General features: G+C 39.9%; 1 protein-coding gene across 5 annotated transcripts in view; it reads right to left on the minus strand.

Moving 5' to 3' along the window:
* The window catches only part of CADPS2 (calcium dependent secretion activator 2), a 484,769-nt gene that overhangs the window by 367,663 nt on the left and 99,532 nt on the right, over positions 1-17,574 (minus strand). For all 5 annotated transcript variants that reach the window (XM_082846689.1, XM_082846688.1, XM_082846687.1 and 2 more), the window contains exon 2: positions 9,886-9,999. In XM_082846689.1, the coding sequence (XP_082702815.1) occupies positions 9,886-9,999 (114 nt within the window). The remainder of the gene's footprint in view (positions 1-9,885; positions 10,000-17,574) is intronic.

Consider the following 17,574-nt stretch of genomic DNA (forward strand, 5'->3'; position numbering starts at 1 on the left):
TGCAACAGCATCTAATCTTCCACCAATGTTCTGCTCACCTTGAATTCATTGTTGCCAGAGCAACCTACAGAAAAAAATGAAATTTACAATGGCATTCCTGTTTGCCTAAAACCTTAGATGGCTCCCTCTATCCAAAGGGTAACACCCAAGCTTCTAGAAATGCAAATATAAGCCTCTCCAACCTGGTCCTCTTTCCTTCAATCCAGCCTCATTTTCTACCGTTATCAGTCCTGAAATGTATGCTTCTTCAATTCAAAGGGCTTATAGTTTCCTGGGCTCCTATTGCAGCAGTCACTATGTAAGCCCTTAGACAGGCTTTGTTCCTTTTACAAAACTCTGTCCCTACGGTAGGAACAGTAATCACAAAATGGCCCAATTACTTCCCTCCCAGTGATGCCCTCTGCAATGTGACTTAGCAGGTCCTTCCATCAGGTCGTGGGATTTACCTCTATACCACTTGATTTCAGATGGCCTGATAACTCAAGCTGGTGAACAGACTGGCACGGACGTGATGATGTGCGAGTTCCGAGCCTAAGCCTCAGGTGGCCTTGCACTCCTCCCCTCACTCTTGGGACCCCACCGTCCTCCAACAAATAAGGTCAGCCTGACAGGGAAGGACGCAGGTGCCCCAGCTGAGGCTACCCTAAGTCAACCTACAGATGGGCAAACATATGCGAGCACCCAAGATGAGCAGAGATGTCTCCATAATCCTGAGGTGACCACACATTCATGACTCAGTACAGCTGAGACCTCAGTTGCTTAGCCTATCTAGACTCCTGAGCAATGACAGATACTGACCTTTGAAAAAAGGAGTTTATAAAAGAATACTGCCCTTATATACAGTGAGTTTTTATACAGCAGCTGATATAGTTCCCTCTACAAAATGATCTATTCCATTAATCTCCAGGTCTGGGACTAAATCTTATTCTCATTCTTTCAATACTCAGTTTCCAGCACATTGTAAGTTCTCAATGAAAGTTAATTAAATTGATAGCGTCTTATCCTCCAAATTCTAACCTGTAATATTACTCATGCAATAATGCATCTACTTAATTTTATCTTCGTCAGGGTGATCATTCTAGTTAGAGCAATAGTTAAATATACATAATAAGTTTAACCTTTAATTCTTCCACAGATTTAATACTCATAAAACTGAATTTCTTATAGCTGTACCTGAATTCTAATAAGATAAATGAGCACTTGGAATATGACCAAATTATCTTAAACTTTAATGGGTATAAATCAAACTACATAAATTGCACTCTCTTCCACATTCTGAATTCAACTCAAGGTCTACAAAACTTTAACACTAAATTGAAAACAACTTTTCCTTCTCATTCAATCTGCCAAGTTACAAGACAGAATGGCAATCAACAGAGTAGAAAAACATTACTAGTAGTTTGGAAAGTAATGGGGGCAAAACCTCACACCACAGCCTGTGCACTCAGAGGACAGAGAAAGTAGCTGAATATTCCTCAGCAAACACAAGATTAAAGACTAAGGACGGTAATTGGTGGTACTGTTCTCTTTCTTTGAGCCTAGGACAAAATACATCTTAATATTAACTCAATCATTTAGACTGGATTTTTGTTCGAAAGGGCGGAGAGAAGGCAACATACTCAAAAAAGGAAAAAAAATTAATAAATAAAAGCAGAATCTTTTGAAGAACCACCAGAACTTGCCCTGTTCTCTGAACAGACTATTTTGCTCCTGTAGTTAAGAACCGCCAGGGATGAGGAGCCTGCTTTTGGAGCCCTGTCATTTCAAAGTTGCCCTAAAACCCTTAGATGCTAGACCTTCTTAAGCCACTATCGGGGTCATTGAAGGTTTTTTTTTTTTTTTTTTTTTTTTTTTGCAGTACGCGGGCCTCTCACTGCTGTGGCCTCTCCCGTTGCGGAGCACAGGCTCCGGACGCGCAGGCTCAGTGGCCATGGCTCACGGGCCCAGCCGCTCCGCGGCATGTGGGATCCTCCGGGACCGGGGCACGAACCCATGTCCCCTGCATCGGCAGGTGGACTCTCAACCACTGCACCACCAGGGAAGCCTTCATTGAAGGTTTTTATAAGCTTTGTCTTCCTAACACTAGTCCCCTGGAGTGCGGTTAACTCTGAGTGAGCTCTTAGCAGTCAGAAATAGCAGGGCAGCGGCGATTAAGATTTTCCCACTCAGATCCCTTACGTTTTTCCGATTCACAGGTCACAAAACCTTACTCATTTATTAGGTAATTTAATCCCTCCTGGGAAGCAGCAGAGAAGAAAAAAACAAGAATATGGAGTCATCACACTAGCAGAAACTGTACTGAGGCACAAAGTTATGTGCAACAGACCTGCCATGAAACCCAGTCTCTGCCATGTGCTAGCTGTGTGACGTAAGTCACACTGAGCCTCAGCTTCCTCATTTGTAAGATGGGGGAGTAAATGACTGCCTCTCTGGTACACAGTATCAGATGACCTATTTCACATCTCTTTGTAATTCACTAAGCACAGGGCTAGCTAGCATGGCAGGGGCTCAGCAAAGAGGCCCTTTCCCCCTTCCAATTTTATGAAGGCTCTTTTCTGTTTTCCACCTAATAATATTTTCTCATCCTTCAAGGCTGATCCCCATCTCCCTTTTGCAATCATCCCAGTCAAAACAACGTGCTCCCATTTTTTTGTGTCTATTTGACAGTCATTTAATTTTGCCATATATTATATAGTGTAGTTAGATGCTTATATGTCTGGCTATACTTTTGTTTGATTTAGAATGTCTTGGAAGAAGCAATGTCATCTTATTTCTGTAAATCCTGTTTCCTTCCCTTGTTCCCAGCACAATAAAATTTGCTCAGGGTCCCCAACCAATGTGTGACTTTTCAAGCACTTATTCTTCAAAATATTAAGACATAGCAGCAGCTTTCGGCAACCTCTGCATTATACGGTCATCCATTAAAAAAAATAGAACCGGCAATGATTTGCCATGTCGTCCCTCAGCTAAGAATTACTTTGACAACAGTTGTCCAGAAAAAGGCTTATTTAACATCACAGGATCAGAGGCCATGTGTCTCACATTTTCTCTCTAAAAGTCAAGAATTCCATCCACATCTCTGTATCTGAAAAATGATATAAAAATTGAGTTATAGCCATAAACTAACAACTATTTCTAATATATAAGCAACTAGACTCTACAATATTTTAAATGCTCCTTTAATTATCTTTTATATATCAAGATATATATATACACACACACACATACCTATATAGATATGTATCAAGTCATAAGCCAAATAGTCATTATCCAGAGAAAAGTATCAGAATAATTTTGTTCATTTCAGTGCCTCAAAGAAAGCCCTATCATCATATGAGCAGTAATAGTTACAGCAACTAACTTTCTCAACAACCCTTGAGGCCTTCTATTCCCGGCCCAAGACACACTCAAATCCTGCAACCCCTAGAAACCATCTGACTAACCAGGTACAAATCATGTTCTTTCTACTGTGAACTGCCTCTAATTTTTTATCACTAAAAAAACTTGTAGTTATACTTTAGAGTAAAAACAGTATATATCATATATATACATTTTTAAAATAAAAATAAATCAAGTACTATGTACATTTTTAAGAAAAAAATACTATTGTTCATTTTTCCACATCCTTTCTTAGGAAATTATATACTACCTGGTGATATTTTTCCACAGGTGTTGAAACAACATTAATTTACTTTTCATTCTAATAAAGGCTTTTTTGATTCTCAATTATAAGTTTTTTGAGGGTAGGATTTTGTTATATTCCTTTGTCTTCCTACAGAGCCTAGTACACTGATTTGTGTAAAATCAATTACTTATTTGATTTTTCATAATAAAAGTGATTCTCTGACACGAAGAACTTGGCAAGTCCTATTTTTCACATACGCTCCAGGATGACAATCCAAGAACCACCTACTCAATACCTACACGATTCTCTCACTCATTCATGCAAATATTTATCAAGAACCTACTATGTGCACAGTTCTCAGTGCTGAGGCTACAGCAGTGGTCAAAAAACCAATTTTCTATATTCATGAATCAATCTTTATTGTGTACCTGGGGATTCAAAGATGAATGAGGTCAAGGGTGTATCTCACCCAAGAACTCTGATGTGATAAATAAGTAATGTGAAGTAAACGGCAGAGCAGTAGGAAAGGATAAATCCTGCCCTAAGATGGAGCAGTTTATTCACACACTGTCCGGATACCCTAAGCTAAGGTACCACATTCACTAGTATGTTTCATGCAGTTTACAATAAAGCAGGCCAAACAGCACATGTGATCACAAAGCTTCCTTGACTCAGGTTCATGAAGCTCACGGAGCTGCTAAATTTCTATATTTAAAAACAAATCTTTGTTTCGTATCATGTTTCACAGTAGGTCTCATTAGTTTTAACAGGAATAGGAATTACTTAAATTTCACAGGTTTAATTAATTCTGAAGCTAAGCTGCCTGGGTTTGAAACCTGTATTTACACTAGCTCTGCAACCTTGGGCAGCTCACTTGAACTTATATGCCCTGGTTTCTTTACCTGTAAAGTGGGGAAATTAGCAGTACCAAACTCTTAGAGCTCTTATGAGGAAATGTACAGTATCTAAAGCATTCAGAACACTGCTTGGCTCATACACAGACCGATATGTGTTACCACCACTATCATCATCTTTATAGTCTTATTCACTTATTTTACTAGATAAGAGTGATGTCAGGGTCTTTAAGGGACTTTCTCAATCCTTTAATTCTAAGGAAGTCTCTATATTGACATAAAACATTTAGTATCACTTTTCCATATATAACATACATAACTACTGATCTATTGCATAAACGCCTGTTAACATCTGCAGCTAAACAGTAAGTGATTGCCCATTAGAGAAAGTATTTCATGATTCATAAAGGATGCATGATAATAGAGTTGCTTATTATGAATATTATCCTCTTAATGTATATGCCAACTTCAAAAAACAGGTCCTGGGCTTCCCTGGTGGCACAGTGGTTGAGAGTCCGCCTGTCGATGCAGGGGACACGGGTTCATGCCCCGGTCCATGAAGATCCCACATGCCGCGGAGCGGCTGGGCCCGTGAGCCGTGGCCGCTGAGCCTGCGCATCCGGAGCCTGTGCTCCGCAACAGGAGAGGCCACAACAGTGAGAGGCCCACATACCGCAAAAAAAATAAATAAATAAAATAATGAACGTACTTTGAAGAAATGCTTTTGGTCAAATATTGTGGAGAAAAAGAAATATATTGAGTAGCACACCAAGATCCCAGGTATTAAAGAGAGGTAAAGTAAACCAAATATCCAAAGGTACAACCAGTTTAAGAAGAGACAGATAGGGACTTCCCTGCTGGTCCAGTAGTTAAGATTGCAAGCTTTCAATGCAGAGGGTGCGATTTCGATCTCTGCTCAGGGAACTAAGATCCCACATGCCACACGGCCAAAAAACAATAATAACAACAAAGTTTAGCTAAAAAAAAAAAGATAATTCTTAATTGTCTATATAAAACAGACATACAACCAAGATGGAAAAGACTATTCATAAAATCACTGAAGGAGTACCATTTATGGAGCTAAAAAAATTAATAGCAGACAGACTTTGGAGAATTTGTAAGCCCTGAGTATAAAGATATATTTTCAATTTAATTGGTGATACAGGTTTACTAGGGTTTTTCACATATATGGATATATTCACACACACATACACATACTGCCATGGTTAGAAATGTCCATCACAGCTAAAGGCTACCAAAAATCTAATATATTAGAAAATCGCTACTGATGGATTAATTGTTGAAAACAGCTGTATACAGGAAACAACATGTAACATCCCTGAAAAGGGAGACCTTGAAATACATAAGCCAAAAAAGATCATAAAATCATAGAATACTAGGTTAGAAAGAACAATAAAGCCCAACCGTGCTTCTGAAGCATCTGCTGTCTTTGCGGAAGCACAAAGCCATGAAATTGAGATCATAATGGAAAGAAATTCCATGGCACTATTGAAGTGATACTTTAATTTAAAAATTATGGAGAAAAAACCCCAAATATACAATTTTACACAGAACAATAAGTGCTCCAATACTCATCCACTTAGTCAACAAGCTTTTGTTGAAAGCATTTGTGTGCCACAAAATACTTGCTACATTTGTGGAATAAGATGATAACCAGGGCAGAAATGGTTCCTTCAGGGAACATACATTCAAGAAGTCATTAAGATCTAGGTCGACATGTTTCTCAAAATACAGACTGAACCAAAGTCATCCCCAGGTGCAAGTTCAAAATTCAGATGCTCCATCCCAAGGAATTATGATTCAATAGGTATTGGGTAGAACCCAAGATCTGTTTTTAATAAGCTTTAGTGGAAAGAGTGAGGTTTTGGCTCTGCTATCAGCTATGCAGCTTTGGGCACTAGTCACTTAACTTTGTCTCTAAGATGGGAATAATTCTGTTTAAAAGGTTTATTCTGAAGAATAAAAACATTTTCGAAGTGTTTTGCACAGTACGTGGCACAGGTGTATTCAAATGGCACCGTGAAAGTCAGAAAATCTGGATTCACACTGATCTCAGATGCTTACCAAATATACAACAGTGGACAAGTCACTGAAACCTCTGTGAGCTTCAGTTTCTATTTATGGAATTTGTGGGTAGTAATATTTTCACTGTTTAGCATAAAGATACTGGAAGAAGAAAAAATAGATATTTTTGGTAAGCTGTAAGAAGTACCACAGAGGTAATTATAGTAGAGGCTACCAGCAGGTTTTTAAAATTTTATTGAAGTATAGTTGATTTACAATGTTTTGTTTAATTTCTGCTGTATAGTAAAGTGACTCAGTTATACATACATTCTTTTCATATTCTTTCCCATTATGGTCTATCACAGGATATTGAATATATAGCTCTCTGTGCTATACAGTAGGACCTTGTTGTTTATCCATTCTATATATAATGGTTTGCAGCTGCTAATCCCAAACTCCCAGTCCTTCCCTCCAACCACCTGCCCTTTAGCAATGACAAGTCTGTTCTCTATGTCTGTCTGTTTTTGTTTCGTAGATATGTTCATTTATGTCATAGTTTAGATTCCACATATAAGTGATTATCATATGGTATTTGTCTTTCTCTTTCTGACTTACTTCACTTGAGACTACCAGCATTGTTAGTCATAGCAAAGTATACTAAAATATAATCCTTAAAAAAGAGGGTAAAGACTTTTGTAGGAAAAATTGAGAATTTTTTAACCTTATTTTTCCAACAAAATTTACTTATCAAGAGTTTGAGTACTGAATGTGTGCCACCTGGGAAAATGGTAACTCCCCAAATGTAAATCAGGAATATAGACTCCATAGACGTTAATATAAATCTTAACCCCTTTGAGAACTTCACAAAGACAAGTTAGCTACAGTCTCACAAGCCAACAATTGTTGGAAATACTACCCAAAGAACAGAAAACCCTGGATCACCTAGCCCAATACTTAAACATTACTACCCACCAACTAGATAATAGAAATAGAAACACTGGAGCTCACAGAGGTTCAATGACTTGTCTGTTATGTGTTTGGTAAGCATCTGAGTTCAATGCGAAGCCACATTTCCTGACTTTCTAATAGGCCGCAGTCGTTTCCCAGCTGCCATTTTGAACACTCTTCAGTACTTATATCACTTTCTGTAACAATCCCAGCAAGCGATCATCTAATTCCATTGGTCGGCAATCTACCAGTTGTAAGCGAATCACCTGGAAAGCTTTTAAAAAGATAGATTCTGAAATTCTGATTCAGTAAGCCCAGGGCAGAGCTCTGGGATCCCTCTGTGCAAAATGCTTCCCAAGTGATTGTGAAGTGAGCGGGAATCTGGCCGCCAGTGATGCTGCACTCTCCAGTCCACTCTGTATCTGGGCAGTGCAACCAAACTCCAATAGTATTAGGTTAAAATCTTCCCCACTTCAGTTTCCATGTTAATTCTAGTTTTATCCTTGGGGCCACACACAACACAAGCCTCATCTGTCTTTAGGCCCTTCAAGTGATCTATATTATGGTATGTTTCAAATCTGTTATCACTAAACTTATCCACAACTTTTCATTTGTAGTTTGTACCCAGAAGAGCACACCAGCCTCGTTTAGAAACCAAATGGTGATACTCCTTTATTACAGGAAAAATATTCTCATTAACACAGCTTAAGTGTGCCTTTTACGAAACTGACAACCATTTGTAATATCTTTGTAATATCCTTTGTAATATCTTTACGAAAAACACTTTGTAATATCTTTGTAATATCCTTACGAAAAACACTTACTTTGGAATATATTTATTTTGGAGTCATTTTAGGTTTACACAAAAGTGTCACATGTAGTACAAAGAGCCCCCATGCCCCCCTCACCCGGTTTCTTTTCCTAATGTTAACACGTACAATACCACAGTACTGAACCAAAAATGAGTTTGCTTAATTACATCTTTTTACACAAATTACTTAACCCATTTCTTTCCTCCTGAACACAGACGTTTGGCTTTTCTTTTACTACATGATGCAAGTATAGGCCCTTACATTTCATCTATTAAGATTCAAGGCAAGATTTCATCTTGCAAAACTTTGACTCAAAGACTCAAGCTTTGGATACCCTATACTTGTTAAGATATTCTGAGTTGGGCTTCCCTGGTGGCGCAGTGGTTAAGAATCCGCCTGCCAATGCAGGGGACACAGGTTCGAGCCCTGGTCTGGGAAGATCCCACGTGCTGCAGAGCAACTAAGTCCACGAGCCACAACTACTGAAGCCCGCGCACCTAGAGACCGTGCTCCGCAACAAGTGAAGCCACTGCAATGAGAAGCCCATGCACCGCAACGAAGAGTAGCCCCCACTTGCCACATCTAGAGAAAGCCCTCACACAGCAACAAAGACCCAATGCAGCCAAAAATAAATTAATTAGTTAAAAAAAAATAAGGTATTCTGAGTCAAGGTTCAGTTAGACAGCATCCACTATTGCCACTAGATTCTTGCCACACACAAACATCTGGTGAGTAAGACTTCTATACTTTTATCTTGTTTGACAGGCCTAGGCTCGGGATAACATACACCTCCCTCGGGTTGCATTAAGCCACTTCTGATACATACACACCATCAATTAATTACTAATCCAACCAAGTATCTGTACATCCAGTTACTTTGTTAACTCTTGCAAAGATATTTCCCTGCCTCAGAAAACTTCAGACACGCTGCATCTCTATATTTTTAATTTGTACTAGTCTAATACACCTTTGTATGTTGTTCTTCAGCTGAGAGATGTAGACTATCTTCACACTGGAAGGAATCCATGCACCAGATGACTCTAAAAGTCCTCAGGAAAAAAGGGAACTCTCTTAACATCTACTGGCCACTCACTGAAGCGGTTAATGACACTGTGTGAAAACTGGTGCCCATAGGAAGTCCACAGAGAATTCCTGATGACTCAGAAACTAAAATCAGAAGAAAGAGAACGGTGGTATTGTAGTATTATCTCCCCAGGAAGAAAAGAATTCAATTTATCCTCATGAAATTAGTTCCTGGCCTTAAATATTATAAAGTTTAGTGAACAGAATGGCACAAGATAGCAATTTACTATTGAAATCCTGATTAAAAAGGATAAATTAGACATGTGGACCCAGAGGTAGCTACACTCAGCTATATCAATCACTGCCAGAAGATTTTTCTAAACAGCTTACTTCTCCCTCAAAGGATGTGAATAATTTCCAATTCTGTTTATCTCTCAAAACCAGGCTGCGGAATCTGTTTTTAAATTGCAAAATAGAATTGACAATGCTTTCAAGGAAGGTGGCAAATTCGCAGCCATCCTATCATACCAGTGAGCTTCTTAAAATGGGAAAGCCATTAAAAATGTCTTTTAAAAGGCTTGGGACTCTTCAAACTTACCTCATAGTAACTCCGAACTGCATTGCAAAACGCTTCATCGGCTACAATCTGGGTTTCCCCATTGAGGAAGGCCTGGAACCGTTCTTTCAGTAACTGCAATTGCTGCTTGTTAAGCTGCAAGAAAAAAGAGGGAATCAGATCAAAAACTAGCCAATCCATGAAACATAATGACTTTTAAAAGTTACATTTGCTACTTGTGTCTAAGATTTGATAGCTAGAATTAACTTATGGGTCATTTTAAAAATGTAGGGCACTGCCCCACATACTCTGCGATACCTGATATTGCGATGGAATCCAAATTTCTGCCCCAAACAGAATTCCCGTGATTACTACACTCTAATCCCTCTGTAGAGAGAAGAAAAAAAAAATCTAAAATTCGAATGAGAAACTAACTGGCAGCTGCCCTGAATAGAGAGAGCAGAAGGGACAAGTGCTCTTGGAGGTGAACGGCCAACCATCAGCTTTGGACAAAAGGTGACAGGAAAGACAGAGGGACCCAGAGAAAGAATCCTCTGGAAAAGACATCTGTTGTGTGCCAAAAGCCTGGATTCCATGAGTAAACACACCTCAGTGCCTGAGCTGAGATAAAGGAATGATAAGGAGGCGAACAGAGAGGCGATGGGGGGCAGTGAGTGCATCTGTAGGCAGGCTAGGGGAAGACCGTGACGCAGGGAGTGGAGTGGAAGTTCACAACCAGATTTGTTCACCCTGGGTCTACCCATCACAGTTACGGAGGGTGGGTTAGACACGAACCATGACTTACTAAGCATGTCCTCTAGTTATCAACTACAAGAAGAGGCAGCTACTTCATTTGTAGGGCGCACTACAAAACGAGAAAGAGAAGCTCCTTGTTGAAAAAATTAAGTTCAATACAGCAGCAAAAGAGCATTAAACCAAGCATGGGACCCTTCTCAGCAGGAGCCCCAGGTGGCTGCACAGGCTCATCCCCACGAAGCCAGCACCGACTACAGAGGCATCCACTTCACTAGAGGCAGGGTGCGTTAGGTCAAGCAGAAGCATTTTTTTTTAATGCTTAACTGGAGACAGAGCATGGTCTTGCAGATAAAACAACAAATCCTGAGATATATAAGGAACAGAAGGAGTGATCTTTCCATTTCAGTCATCCTCATCAGACTGTTAAAGAACTCAGCCCAGTTCTGGATTCTACAGAGAGATGTGAAGCATTTGGAAACATGCTGAGGATAAAATGATTAAAGGATTAGAAAGACTAAACAAACTGGTATGATTTGGCTTCCAAAAGAAGGCCGATATGAAGTAAGTTTAAAACTGTTCAAAAGGCTTACTAAAATGCCATTCAAATATGAGACAAGCTCTTTCAAAACACGGGTTTTATTTAGGGGTCTAATAAACAAGACAGCCTGTAAAGAAACTGCTGCTGGTAGTAACAGACTGATAAAGAAGTGTCCTATTGTGCCGCAGTGTAAAAAAAACCCCTTGCCCCGAGCAGTGGAGAGAGGAGACCATTCCATTTCTTTAGTAAGGTTACCTTCTTCATTTTAGGGAAAGCTAAACCAAGCTGAAAAGCAGGAATGTCACCACTATATTACACTCTCCATTTCTATAATATGAAGAGAATGAAAGCAGGAACCTTTCGTGTATGTGTACTAGCAAGGCAAATTAAGCCCATGCCTTTAGCTCTCTAAACATGGTTCACAAAAGGGACCAGATGAAAGTAGGACAGCAACTGCTGAGAATGAAATGGCTGAGAGCAGTCTAGTTGCCAAGCCCTGGGAACCGCCAAGAAGGGCTTCAACTTGCAAACCAACTGTCCAGGTAAAATAATGTAACTGGAAATGTACACGGGGGAACGACAATGACCTGGAGGGGACCTTAATGATCATTTGTCCCAACTCCCTCATTCAATAAATAAAGTAAATATTGTTCAAAAACTACAACCTAGGGATATCTTCCTTCAATTTTCTTCTTTCAGAGGCATTTTATTCTTTAAGAACTAAATCTTTTCAATTTCTAGTTTGCCAGTGTTTAAGTTCAGCCATTGTGGCAGTGAGTTATGTTTTGGTGATTATGTTGTGGGAAATTCAAGCATATGAATCAAGAGAAGGAGACGTGCACAAACCATCTTCTTGGAAACTCTAACAATGGTGGTGTAGTTCACAAAACATGCCAGAGGCACGTGGCTAAGTATAAGGCTTCAACTTCTTTTTTTTTTTTTTTTTTTGCGGTCCACGGGCCTCTCACTGTTGTGGCCTCTCCCGTTGCGGAGCACAGGCTCCGGACGCGCAGGCTCCAGATGCGCAGGCTCAGTGGCCATGGCTTACGGGCCCAGCCAATCCACGGCATGTGGGATCTTCCCGGACCGGGGCACGAACCCGTGTCTCCTGCATCGGCAGACGGACTCTCAACCACTGCGCCACCAGGGAAGCCCAGGCTTCAACTTTTTTATGAATAAAAATTACTGCAGTTACATTTAAGACATAAAATGACAGCCATATCCTAACGATATACAAACAGTCAATAAATGGATACTCCATTAGTACAGAGAAAAGGTCTACAATTCTACATAAAAGAGAGAGGAAGGAAAAAAGGCAATTTAGAATCTAGCAGTGGGAAGGCAGTCAGAAAGAATTTCCTAAAAGCTACTGGCATTATCAAAATAAACTATGCTATACATCAACAGATAGAGACCAATGTAATAGACCCATGAAATAGATCCAAATACAACCAGAACTGTACTATAAAATACCTTTATTCCAACTCAAATCAGTAGTAAAAGATGGTTTCTTCAATCAATGATGTTAGAATAACTGGGTAGCCATGGAGAAAAATATTAAGTTGGACCATAACACATGGTTACAGCCCAAATGGATGAAAACTTCTAATGTAAAAAAAGACCAAACCGTAAAGGTATTAGAAGAAATGGGAGAATTCCTTTAAACACGGGCATGAGAGAGATCTTTTTTTTTTTTTTTTTTTTTTTTTTGCGTTATGCGGGCCTCTCACAGTTGTGGCCTCTCCTATTGCGGAGCACAGGCTCCGGACATGCAGGCTCTGGACGTGCAGGCTCAGCAGCCCAGCCGCTCCACATGTGGGATCCTCCCGGACCGGGGCACGAACCCGTGTCCCCTGCATCGGCAGGCGGACTCTCAACCACTGCGCCACCAGGGAAGCCCCGAGAGAGATCTTTTTAAGCATGAATCAACATCTACAGGTCATAAATTTAACTGCCTAAACATTAAAAATAAATTTAGTATTGTAGTAATCATTTTGCAATATATGTGTATCAAATCATCACATTATACTCCTTAAACTTATACAATGTTATGTCAAATATATCCTTTTTTAAATAAATAAATTTAGCATGGCAAAACATACCATAAATAAAATCATTGGAAAAAAAGACTTACCAGAAAAAAAAACAAAAAACTTGCAACTCATACCCTAAAGAGCTAGTTTTCAAACATATAGGTCCTAGAAATTGACAAGAGTCTAACCTATAAGCCAACAGAAAGACAGGCAACATGGATGTACTCAGAGAAATGACTCAAGCTATGAAAACATGCCTACCTTACTTTACATTTTTCTTTTCCAAATGAAGTCTACCTGAGAGCAGAAGGCTCCTGGGAAGATGGTGGAGCAGGAAGCACCAGAAATCTGTCTCCCAGGGGCTTCCCTGGTGGAGCAGTGGTTGAGAGTCTGCCTGCCAATGCAGGGGACACGGGTTCGAGCCCTGGTCTGGGAGGATCCCACATGCCGCGGAGCAACTGGGCCCATGTAGCACTTGAGTAGCACTCAAGCCCCACATTAGCAAAAAACAAAACAAAAAAATGCCGACCACCTAACTTTTCATAAATAAAGGAGTAAATAATACTACATCCAAACGGTGGTAATACTATTAGCTTTATAAAAAAGTATGACAAAGTTCTCTTATGTACTGATGTGAAAATATCCTCAAAATATCTTGGGGAAGGAAACAGTATAGAACAGTATTTAAAATAAGCCACCACTTCCATAGAAAAGGGACAAAAATCAGAACATGTATTTGCTTCCATATACTGACAAACTATGGAAGAAGGATGGCCTTGGACACTGGACAGATGGAAAATAAGGATGAAAAAGATCTTTCAACCTATATCACTTTATTCATTTTTTAAGTTTTAAATCACAGGACCCTTCTTACATACTCAAATTTTAATTTACATTTAAATTAAGCTTTAGGGCTTCCCTGGTGGTACAGTGGTTGAGAGTCCACCTGCCGATGCAGGGGACATGGGTTCGTGCCCCAGTCCGGGAAGATCCCACATGCAGCGGAGCGGTTGGGTCCGTGAGCCATGGCTGCTGAGCCTGCGTGTCCGGAGCCTGTGCTCCGCAGCGGGGGAGGCCACAACAGTGAGAGGCCCGCGTACCGCCAAAAAAAAAAAAAGAAATTAAGCTTTAAGAGCCACTTTACACATTTTTAAACTCAGAACAATTATGACTCATTGCAGACAGCTTAAATCTGATCATCCTGCAGAAAGACTGAACAAACCAATTGACTTTCTTTAATTTCTCCTTTCAGGTATAAGATTTGAACTTGACTGTATATCCACCCACCCACCCCCTTTTTTTTTTTTTTTTAACATTTCAAGGTTGAGGATTTCAAAGAAACAGAAAGAGTCAGAAAAGAACCATAATAATCATGCTACTCAACATTCTAATCAATGCACTAATCTTTACAAAATCCATACCAGGTGATCTCTCGGTCTCCATTTGAGCCTATTGAAACTAAAATACACACAGACATACACACCCTACCTTTATACCTTGCAATGAAGCCTACTTTAATTTTAGACAACTATGAAGGATTGAAACCTGCTTCCTTATGCCTTGCATAAATCCTAGTTCTATACTACCTAAGACCAAACAAACTAAACGTTACCTTGCTTCTTCAACATAGCAATTCAGGAAGTTGGAGACAAGTACTAGATTATTTGAGTCTTCTCTTTTCTAGAATAAACTTTACCAGTTCCCCCAGCATCCTAAGAGTACTCTCCAGTTTGCCCATAAATAAAGCATTACATAGCTAAATAAAACTTATTTACATAAAACTCAATATAAGCAAGTACTTTGAAAGCTATAACATCATGAAACTCATTACAACAGCCATGTCCCTTCCAAAATATACTCAACAGACTGATGATGATTCTCCTAGGACCATGTGGCCAACACAGAGACAAGTGGGAGGGCCACTTCGCACATTCTAAGTACGCTATGTCTATTAACTCAAACGAAAAACAAATTAACTCTTCTTGGCAGTCACATCAACTGACTCACATCGTGCTTATGATCAACAAAAATTCTAAAACATTCTTACATGTGCTTCATTGAGCCGTGTTTCCATCCTGGCTAGATATATTTGGTCCATTGTTCCAGTTGATTCAGTTTTTTCTTTAGAATTCTGATTCCTTCACCCTGTGACCAAAGAACCCTCCTAGTTTTGTTATACCACTAACATAATGTGCTATCCATATTCTTCATCATCCAGATCATTATAAAAATATTCATCAATTCAGGATTAAGCAAGAGGGAAACCTGTCACATGCATACCTCCTGTCTGACACAACCAATTAACATTTTGGAGGGCAGCTGGTTTTATTAGTCAGCCTATATATTAGTTTTGCCCATATACTGTCTTCACCCTAGTATATTTACTAATGAATGAAGAAAATATTTTTCAGAAGTAAAAAAACTGACCACCAGAAATTATCTAATGGGAATTTTAAGAAGAGCTTTTTATATGAAACCAAATTGCAAAAACTTAACGGGAACATAAATATCCTTGCAAACATCTAAATAGAACCAAGAGATTTACCTTATAAAAAGAACACTTCAATTACTGACAGTAAAAGCTAAGTTTCATAAATCTTGGCTGGCAGTGATAATTTATCCATAATAATAGTGGCCTCAGAAAAAATACTTAATTTCTTGAGTTCAGAGATGTCTTATGCAACCTAGAGCGTTTTTTGTTTTGGGTTTTTTTTTTTTTTTTTGTCCCTGTTCAAATTATATCCTAGCCTTTCCATTCTAAGTCATGATCCCCTGAAGCCTTATGCCTGGATCTTGACTGCAGCAGGAGACCACCCATTATGCTACTCAGGAACCTGGCAACCACTGCTGTGCGGAGCCTACCTGGCCCTGCAGCCCCGTCATGAGTCTGAACACTCATGGTGGGGCTGCATGACCTCCTGGTAAGTGAAGGAGGCCAAGGTCAGACTCTATAGCACAGTGGCAGGTGACCAGTGGGTAGGTACCTCCTCCAGGAGGGTGGGTGTCGGTGTACGCACAAACCTTAAAGAAAGTAGAAAGACAAGCACTTCTCAAGGAGGTGAAAGGATTTATTCCAGGCACAGATGGTCTCTGAAATGCACAAAGGCATAGCTTTAACACCCGTTAATGAGATATAGCAAAAGACATTAGCAGGAAAAGACTATAGGATAGGTATTGTTTTCTTTTTCCCTTCCTATGGACACTCTACCAGAAAGATCTGCATAAAACCACTCAGGCAAAATCATCAGAGCCTTTCTGAAACAGACCTCCCCAAACTGCATGTCGGAACAGAACAACAAAGAGCCTCTGGCCCATTTCACACGTTATAATACCCTGTGGGAGTCACTGCTATTAACAATTTCCTATCCAAATAATTTCTCACTCTCTTCTACAGCTGCAGATACTTGGGACAGTGAATATGCCTATCTAAGACTACAAATACCAGCCTCACTTGACAGTGGACATGGTCAAGTGACTAAGTTAAAGCCAACAAGATGTAAGCACAAGTATATGTGACTTGCAGAAAACCATAAACGGTAGCTGAAGCAAGCACTTTTTGCCTCCTTCTCTTTCCTCTTTTCCCACTGGCTGGAATTTGATGTGCTAGCTGGGAATGTAAGCTTGCCCATGAAGATGGTGAAGCAACAAATAAGAGCCTGAGACTCTCCCAAACGTGAAGCAGCCATTACAACCCTGGACTGCCACCTCCCAACTTGCTTTATGTGAGAGAGAGAGAAACATCTATAGGTACAGATCACTCTTGGGGGCAGGGGGAGCTGGGCTTGGGTGCACTGGTCATATGTGACTGAACCAAATCCTAACTCATAGAAATCCCAATGAGAATACCCCGTCAGGGAGAAAATGCCACAGCACTACCATCCCTGGCTAGTAGGTTTATCTCAATTTACTCTACAACAAAATCTTCTTTCCATATGTTATCTTATATGAAAAACTCCTCATCCAGTGAACTTGCCCCAATGAACAGTGAACACCAGATTCTCAGTGCCTGAGGTAGACTACAAATAAAGTTAGTTTGACAGACTGAGTTCTACTGTCCCACAGTATTGAAAAGGGGAAATTTTAGAAAGCCCCAGATTTGCAAATACTGCTTTAACATATTTTATAATAAAAGCTATACTAAAAGATGAGTACAGAGCAGAAAAATCCCACTGCACTGTGAACAAATGGGTCCCAGGCTAGGCTTGCCCAGCTGCTAAGTATGACTTCTATCCACACTCTCACCGACCTCCTAGTTGAATTCAAGCCTCAGCAAAAGTACAAGTCACTACAGGGGACTGGCTTGGGGGAGGGGAGCTGCTGGTGAACACTGAAACTAGGGAAGTTAAATCCATGATTCTATGAATTTCCTTGCATTGTACTGAGCACACTTCACGCATGTCTCAT

The sequence above is a fragment of the Leucopleurus acutus genome, assembly GCF_964270905.1.
Source record: "Leucopleurus acutus genome assembly, chromosome: 9".
Lineage (NCBI taxonomy): Eukaryota > Metazoa > Chordata > Mammalia > Artiodactyla > Delphinidae > Leucopleurus > Leucopleurus acutus.